The 8,765-nt window shown below is 56.8% G+C and overlaps 1 protein-coding gene across 2 annotated transcripts; it reads left to right on the top strand.

Moving 5' to 3' along the window:
* Window positions 1-1,397: 1,397 nt before the first annotated feature.
* Window positions 1,398-8,389, top strand: CDC42EP2 (CDC42 effector protein 2). 2 transcript variants are annotated; one of them, XM_024748566.1, is made up of 2 exons: window positions 1,398-2,393; window positions 6,911-8,389. In XM_024748566.1, exon 2 carries the CDS (start codon window positions 7,243-7,245, stop codon window positions 7,885-7,887), a length of 645 nt encoding a protein of 214 aa, XP_024604334.1. In that variant the 5' UTR covers window positions 1,398-2,393; window positions 6,911-7,242; the 3' UTR covers window positions 7,888-8,389. The 2 variants fall into 2 exon arrangements, with proteins under 2 accessions (XP_024604334.1, XP_024604336.1); XM_024748568.1 differs by lacking the exon at window positions 1,398-2,393 and adding an exon at window positions 2,860-3,072.
* The last annotated feature ends 376 nt before the right edge of the window (window positions 8,390-8,765 follow it).

Raw genomic sequence — 8,765 nt, 5'->3', positions numbered from 1 at the left:
GGGGGGGGTGTCATTATTAGAGTCATCTATGCATCATTACTCATTCCAGGTCAGGTGACAAGGCCAGTCACCACCCCCCAAAGCTCCTGTTATAATGTTTCCATGAAACTCCTGCCTGCGGGGACTGTGTGGTCCCATCAACAATACACTCGCAAGTCCCTTCTCTTGCTTGGGACTCATGTAACTCCCGTTTTACAGGCAAGAAGGCTCAGAAAGGGACTGTCCTTTCTTCGTCTGTGGCCACAGAGCAAGTCAGCAGCACAGCCAGCTCAGAACCTGGGTCTGTGGCTCAGAAGCAGTGCTCAGGGCCTGGCACCTAGCTGTCCCCCTACCTGGCTGTGTGTGGGAAGGAAGGCGGGGTGGGGGGTGACAATGGCTGGGTGAGAAGACTGAGTGGGGATGAGGGCCCAGAGCCAGCATGTCTTGCCACTTGCAGTCTAAGTAGATCACTGTCAGGGCCCGAGCTTCGGTTTCCATTTCTGTAAAGGGGGATAGTGATGCTGGCTCTGCCCACCTTGCTGGGCTCTCAGAGGATTTGAGGAGCTCAGGGGCAAGAGGCACTTGGTAAGGGGCACAGGCAAGCCTGGGTGGGTGGATTCTTGGCAGAGCCTGGGTGGCAGGAAGGGAGAGAGGTACAATACTTACCCACACACACGACAATTTGGCCCAGGGCCCCATTCCTCCACTGTCCAGGCCTCAGTTTTCCTCTGAGCCACCAGGCCAGTCCTGGCAGAATCCACCTGACTGATGTTCCCTGGGGAGTTAAAGGAGGGGCCCGGAAGGCTCAAGGTTAAAACCTGAAACTTCCCTGTATTCGTTTTCTATTGCTGCTGTAACAAACCACCACAAACTTGGGGGCTTAAAACAACACAAATTTATTAACTTACGGTTCTGTTGGTTTGAAGTCCAACATGGGTCTAAAATCAAGCGGTCAGCTGGGCCGTGTTCCTTCTGGAGGTTCTGGGGGAGAATCTGTTTCCTTGACTTTTCCAGCTTCTAGAGGCCACCCACATGCCTTTGTCTGTGGCCCCTTCCTCCATCTTCCAAAGCAGCAACACAGCATTTCTGTGTCATCACATCTCTTTCTCTGACTCTCCTGTCTCCCTCTTCCACTTTTAAGGCCCGTCATGATTACATTGGGCCCACCCAGATAATTCAGGATAATCTCTCTATTTTAAAGTCAGTTGAGTAGTAACTGTAATTCCATTGGCAACCTTAATTATTCTTTGCTGTGTAACGAAATATATTCACAGGTTCCAGAGACTAGGACATGGACATCTTTAGGGAGGGGCCATTTGCCTACTCCACTCCCCTTCTCCCCATCCTTCCCTCCCTCAGGATGCCTTCCTGACCCCCTCTCCCTAAGAGTCCCTCCCACATTTACAGTATGGAAGCTTTCATCATCCTGGTCACATTGTACGGTCACAGCTGTCACCCTCCAGAAAGCAAGGTCCCCTCACCTCATTACCATCCACCCTTCCTTTGCCCCACTCTTCCTAGCACTTGCTCCCTCAGACGGGTATCACAGTCTACTTGGGGACTTGGGTTTCCTCCATTTCCCTTCATTGGACAGTAGGTCCCAGTCCGGAGGGGGCTGCATCCCCAGCGACAAGAACAGCGCCTGGCACCTATAGATGCAAAATTATCTGCTGAATCACTGAAAGGAGCAAGGGCAGAGTTCCCTTTAGTCTATCTCCAGCTCCTGTGTAGGGCCTGCCCTTCAGTAAATGTTGCTCGTACTGAATGAATGAAAGAATGAATGAACCAACCAACCAGCCAATCAACTAATGTTGGAATGAGTCTAAGTACGGGTCCCACCCCAGCCCCGGAAGCCACTTAGCCTGACAGCAAATACGGGCATGGCCCGGCCACTCCGCCCGCACACACCCTCGATGCCCTCTACTCTAAGGGGCGGCAAACTCCTGACAGCTCTCGGAAGTCTGTAATATTTTAACATAGACGCCTCTAAGGCCTCATTCATTTCCTTAGTAGTCACTGAATACACTTGTGCGGGCGCCTCCCCGGACCCGGCCCTCCTAGAACCGAGAGTTTTGGTTCCGACGGGCACAGCCGGAGTCCGCGGAGTCCAGCCCGGGCACCCGACGCCGCCTGGGCCGCAGCCGCCCGAGCTTGGACTGGACCCCCGGGCCCGCGCGGCTGCTGGACCCCCGCGCTGCGCCTCTAAAGGGGGAGCCCAGGCGGGCCAGGGAGTAGGGCGAGGCTGTGGGCGGGGCCTAGTTGGGGCGGTCCCGGCATTGGCTCCGCGGCAGGGGGCGGGGCTTTAGGGGCCACTGTCAGCACTGTAAGTTCACAGCCCAGGTCTGTCCCATCGCCGCGCGGTCCAGCTCCTGAGCTTTCGCCGCCCGCCGGTCAGTCGCTTGAACGCGCTCAAGGTGAGTTCAGGCCGGGACTCTGCGGCCCGACCGCGGCTCCTAGGGAGGCCCATCCTTGAGGCGCCCCATCCCAGCTCGCGCCCCGGTCCCCGACTCACCTCCACGTAGATCCTTTCCCTGGTGCCTCGGGCTGCACCATGTTTCCCGCCCGCGCCTTGGTCCCGGCGGCCACGCCCGCTTCCCCCTCGGCCTGCGGGGCGCCGCGCATCGCGAACCTGAACTCCCGGTCCAGCCGTCCACACTGCGCCAGAGCCTCCGCCCCCCACCCCAGGACCCGGGAGTGCCCTCCCGCCGCCATCCCCGCCCGGGCTCAGGGTCGTATTTTTAGTCGATGGTGAGGTGTCCTCCTATCTTTAGCCGTGGCCGCGAGTGTCCTGAAACGGATCCGGACTGCGCTGGGCTGCACTCGGGCAGAGGGCTGGGAGGGGTCGGCGCCGGAGCCCGAGCTGGGGCTGAGGAGCAGGACCCACGGGAGCCAGGGGCGGGGGCTGCACGCCAGAGCTCTGGCCCTGAGCCGAGCGGACACTCGGACATCGCCCAGGCCGGAAAGCACGGGGGAGGCTCCTCCCTGAGTTTGGATACCCGGGCAGGGTCCAGGATCTCTCCCTCTCCCCCCACTGTCGGGTTGTGAGACCAGAGACCCCCAAGAGAAGAAGATCCCGCAGACAATCCTCACCTGGTACGTCAACGTGCGGCTCCTTGGGGGAGCAGGAGACGCTCTGGAGACCCGGGTGCGCGCTGGGAACCCTCCGGGACGAGGGGCAGTAGAGGGAGAGAGCGCGCCACCTAGTGGCCGCGGAGCCGAGCGCCGCTCCGCACAGCGACGCTGGGAGACCCCGCTGCCAGCGAGGGGGACTCTACGCAGGCAGGCTAAGTCCTGGCCGGCAGGCGGAGGCGGACCCCTCTGCTCGGGGGCTGTTCATTTTTGGTCTTGTTTGGAACACTGTCCCCGGAGAACCAAAATGCTTGAGGAAGGCCCTACAACTATTTGCTGAATAAATATCGGGGCTGACAAGTGACCCGCTAACCCTGTCTTTGTACATCGGCGCTCTCTCTCGCTTGCAGTATGGCAGTAGGGTCTCCAGTAGCCCCTTGGTAATGGCTTTATTGTCATCCCATTTCATAGACGAGGAAGGTGAGGCCCAGAGAGGAAAGGTGTCTTCCCAAGGTTAGGGTGAGTTCCAGGTAGAGATGGGTTCAAGGTCAGAGGCCTGCTTTTTGAACACTCCTGGTGGAGAGCGGCCTAGTATTTCTTGTGACAGGAGGGGTTCTGCATCCAGGAAGTCATTTTCTCTAAAGGAGGCCCCGGGCTCCTTCCAGAGCAAGCCCACAGAGCTGGGATATCTCCCATCTGCTCCTCCCAAAGCTGCAGGAAGCGCCCCCGTCCCAGGCCCCCAGAGCCTTGTCCTGATGGAGAGCTCATTCTCACATCTCTGGACACTTGCAAATTGAGAGAGGGGGCCAACCAAGAGGTAGGACTTAAATGGAGGAAGCCTGGGGACCCGGTGGCCCCAGCCCAGGTGGGAGCCTATTTCTCTCCTGCTCCCTAAGCAGTTCACAGAGGTTGACACGGCCCACTGCATCGGAGCCACTGGGACCCAGCTACGTAGTAGTGCCCACTCTTCCTCTTACTAGCTGGGTGACTTCAGCAAAGTTGCTTAACATCTCTGAGTTTCAGCTTCTGCCTCTGTAAAGGCCAGTAATGACACCCACCGTGCTGTGCCTGGGACGTTAAAATGGAAACCATGCAAGGGTAGCTGGAGCCTGGGGTCTTGTAGTTGCCAAATCTGAATACTTGGGGCTTGACGGTTGCAATTCCCAGCTCTCCCCTGGTGGTTGAGGCTGGCCCAACCCTTCCCCCCAGCCTCAGTTCTCCCCACATCTGGAATTGGGTGGGTACATCTGGCTCAGAGCAAGAGAGCTGTCAGGGACGCCGGATTTGTTGTGGAAACATTCAGGCTGTCTTGGCACCCCTGAATGATGGGAGGGAACTGGCCCAAGTTCTGGGCAGATCCCATCAGTTAGCCCCCCTCTCCGTGAGTGAAAAGGAAGGAAAAGCTACCCCAAGACTTCTCCTGCCAAGGGGACAGATAAGATGTGTGTCAGCATGCCCCCCAGGCCTGGCATGGTGGGCACAGATAAATGTTTGTTAGATAAAGGAGTGATGGGAGTCCAAGACTTCAACTTCAGAGCACTCCCTGCCTCCCTCTCCCTCCCTCCAGCTTCTTCCAAGCTTAGCTGGAATTCTGCCACCAGAGAGTCATTCCTTTGTTTCCTATTAAGCTGCAGGTGCTCTGGGAGGGGCAAGATGTCCGGCCTCTTGGGCTCAGCTCCACTGACCCAGGGTGTCCGGTCCTGGGGTGGGGTTTCCTGAGTAAGGGCCTGGGCTGGGGGGGTGTAGCTGGGACTCAGCCTCTCCTGCATCCTCTTTACTCCTTCCTGCTCCCTCCTGCCAGTCCCCTCACTCTTCCCTCGCCCTGCCGGGCCTGGCCTGGGATGAATAATGGGGCAGAGGACCTGGCAGAGGCCTCCCTGATGCTGCTCGGTGCTTCCCCAGTGATTTCCCACCTGCTCAGCCCCTGCTGGCCTGGGGAGAGTGGGCTCATCTAGTTACCTGCTGGGTGACCTTGGACAAGTTTCTTTGCCTTCCATGCTCTGATTCTACACATCAGGCCAATCCCCCACCGTGGGAACTAGAGGAAGTGCTTGCTCCACTTCCTTTTTCTGTCAAACCTGCACGATACCCCTCCAGAGTGTATTTATTTTTTCCACATTAAAAATATCTTTATTTTTTCTGACTACATGAATAATACGTGCTCATAAATAATACGTGCTTCTTATTAAGAATTTGAGCTTATAGGACTTCCCTGGTGGCGCAGTGGTTGAGAATCTGCCTGCCAATGCAGGGGACACGGGTTCAAGCCCTGGTCTGGGAAGATCCCACATGCTGCGGAGCAACTAGGCACGTGAGCCACAACTACTGAGCCTGCGCGTCTGGAGCCTGTGCTCCACAACAAGAGAGGCCACGATAGTGAGAGGCCCGCGCACCGCGATGAAGAGTGGCCCCCACTCGCTGCAACTAGAGAAAGCCCTCGCACAGAAACGAAGACCCAACACAGCCATAAATAAATAAATAAAAAGAGTTCCTTTAAAAAAAATTTAAAAAAAAAAGAATTTGAGCTTATAAAAGTATGAACAAGAGAGGGAAGTCACCTGAAATTCTACCACTTTGAGAGAACCGCCATCAACATTTTGATGACCATCCTTTCATATTTGGCTTACATATATCATTTCTTAGTAATGGGCCCCAGATATTAATTTTTTCTGAGGACAACTTTCCTCCCATGTCACAAGCCCCACACCCCATCCCTGCCCTCTACCCCAGTCTAGGTATCCCCTATGACAACCTAGTGCCAGCCTTCTATATTCTTCTCTGTTCCTATATCGGATATAATCCTATGCAGACCTGTATATGTAGGTACACATACCTGCATGTTAAGGGAGTGGGGAGGAGAGCTGGTCAATGTTTTCAAAAAATGGAATCTTCTAGACTACATTTTTTCATTTTGCTTCTCTCTCTCTGCAATGCCTTATGGGAATCCCTCCAAAATGTCCGATAGCTCTAATTTTATTTATTTATTTGTTTGTTTGTTTGTTTGTTTATTTAGTGGCTTGTGGGATCTTAGTTCCCCTACCAGAGATTGAACCCCGGCCACAGCAGTGAAAGCGCTGAGTCCTAACCACTGAACTGCCAGGGAATTCCCTGATAGCTCTAATTTTAAAATGGGAATGGTAGGAGGGTGGTTGTGATGATTCAGTGAGATGTGTGTGCAAAGAACCCAACGAAATTCCAGGCACAGAGCAGAGCTGCCACGCCCCAGATACTTGTATCCCCCACTCCATCTTCCCCTTAGGCGCTGGGGCAGGGAGGAGGGGCAGAAACTACATTAAGCTTAGGCCCTGCCCATAAGGAACTCCTAACGGAGAGGAGGAGAAAAGGGAAGCTCTGAGCAGGTGACCTCACTTCCAGTAGGATGTGATCGGGCCAAATGGGAGGTGTCGGTCGTTATGCACTGTTGGCTGAACTCCTGCTGTGCCAGGCCTGGGAGGATGAGACAGAGGTTACAAGATCTCAATCCTCCGTCAAGTCGGGAGCTGAGACAAATCTGTGAGACCCCCAGACAATTTGGCACTGGTCATGTCTTGGGCACAGTTGAATGCAGACCACAGTGATGAGCAGAGCTGGGGACTCAGGGCAAGAGATCAGAGCCAGGGCAGGTATGTGACTTCAGTCCTGTCGCTTAGGTTCCCCACTCACGGAGGGAGGGGCTTGGCGCTGCTGATCCAGGCCTTGAGGTGCAACAAGTCCGTGAGCGAACACAGGCTTCGGCCAGGAGGGCTCCCCACAGGAGTGCAGCGCCAAGTGGGCTCCCAGGGCTGATGAAAAAGACCCAGAAACAAGACGGATGCCTCTGCCTTTGTCCTTCCGTCCCTGACTTGTACCCTTGATGTTTCAGCTCCTCAGCCCTGGACCAGAGAGAAGCTGGCGAGGACGAGCCCAGAGAGCATCACTGCCTACGAGCTCTGCGCCTTCCTGCTTCCAGTTTTCAGACGAGTTTTCAACCCTCTTGGGTGAAAGTGATTTTTGTTATCTCGATCCTCTGACTTCATCGATCGTTTATCTTTCTTTTCCAAATTCCTTGGGCCAACTTTGGTCACACCACACGCACTTGGCAAGTGTTTGGTGTCTGGAAACCTCCCTCTAGGTGTTTCTTGAGGGTGGTGAGAGGAGGCAGCGGAGGCCGTGGTCCTGCGAGCAGACTGTCCAGGCCTGGGTGGTGAGGTCGCGATGTCCACCAAGGTGCCCATCTATCTGAAGCGCGGCAGCCGCAAAGGCAAGAAGGAGAAGCTGCGGGACCTGCTGTCCTCAGACATGATCAGCCCACCACTGGGGGACTTCCGCCACACCATTCACATCGGCAGTGGTGGTGGCAGTGACATGTTTGGTGACATCTCCTTCCTGCAAGGCAAGTTCCACCTCCTGCCGGGGACAGCGGTCGAGGAGGCCGAGGAGGATGGTGGCTTTGAGCTGCCCTTCCAATTCACGCGCACGGCCACCCTGTGCGGGCGGGAGCTCCCCGACGGGCCGTCCCCTCTGCTCAAGAACGCCATCTCCCTCCCGGTCATCGGCGGGCCCCAGGCACTCACCTTGCCTGCCGCCCAGGCCCCACCCAAACCCCCTCGCCTGCACCTGGAGAGCCCTCAGCCTTCCCCACAGCCCTCCCCGCAGGAGGCAGGGAGTGTGGACATCTGGCGGATTCCAGAGGCTGCCTCGACCCACAGTGGGCTGAGCCCCGAGTCTGGGGCTGAGGAGCCCTTCCTGTCCCACGCCAGCTCCCTGCTCTCCCTTCACGTAGACCTGGGGCCTTCCATCCTGGACGACGTTCTCCAGATCATGGACCAGGACCTGGGCCACCTGCAGATCCCCACATAGGACCCAAGAATGGCCAGGCTGGGGTGAATGCCAGAGACAGTTGGTGGACAAGGCCCTGATCTAGAAGTCGGGGTCCCAAGGTCCCACCTGCGTGGCTGCTGGCCAGTGATTTCTCACTTTGAGCCTTTGTTTCCCCTCCCTCCCACCCTCTCCCCGTGGACAGAGTGGCCTCTTTGCTTTCCCCTAAGCCCCACGAGGATATGTGTAGACGTCAGCCCAAAGTGCCCTGTGCCTCCTGGGCCACCCGGACCCCCACCGCCAACTGCTCCTCAGACCCCTTGGACTGAGGCTCTGCTGAAATGGAATCTGCTTTTCCCCTCCCTCTGCCTCAGCGCCATCAGCGCCCTGCTGGGGGGCGGAGGGTGAGGGAAGACGTGGGGCACAGCCAGCTGGGTCTTTGGCTCTGTGTCCTTAACTGGGAATATGGCATCAGTGACCGATGTCCCTCCGCCCCACCCCTCCTACATGACCAGGGGATTCTGGTTGCAATAAAACTTGCTGCTGCTGGTACTTGTGTTCGCCGTACCCTGCCCCCAGGCTCCTCTGGAAGCCAGGCCAGGCTCCGGGAGCTGTGGGCTGACCCTGGGGGAGACCCCAGCCCCAGAGGGCCTTGAACAGGGCGGGGCCTGCCTTCTGGAAGACGGTACCCCATTCCTAGCCCATAGTGAGAATGAAGCAGGAACGAACCAAGTGCCAATTGGGGATATTCTGTCATCAATTCGGGTGTTTGACAAGAGGCGGCCAAGCACCGGGGTAGGCCAGGAGCTGGCCCCGGGGGCTGGGGCTTGTCAGGGAGGCCCAAGAGGCAAGGAATAACCACAGGCCTGGTGCAGTGGAACCAACAGCTTCTCGGGCGCCAGAGGACTGAGGGAGCACAC

The sequence above is a fragment of the Neophocaena asiaeorientalis genome, unplaced genomic scaffold, assembly GCF_003031525.2.
Source record: "Neophocaena asiaeorientalis asiaeorientalis breed wild unplaced genomic scaffold, Neophocaena_asiaeorientalis_V1.1 scaffold43, whole genome shotgun sequence".
NCBI classification, from domain to species: domain Eukaryota; kingdom Metazoa; phylum Chordata; class Mammalia; order Artiodactyla; family Phocoenidae; genus Neophocaena; species Neophocaena asiaeorientalis.
Note: the sequence above shows the minus strand (reverse complement) of the source record. Positions and strands in the feature narration are given on the sequence as shown.

Bases quoted from the DNA above. Each gene is read 5' to 3' on its own strand.
- CDC42EP2 (XM_024748566.1), top strand. From the start codon at position 7,243: ATGTCCACCAAGGTGCCCATCTATCTGAAGCGCGGCAGCCGCAAAGGC.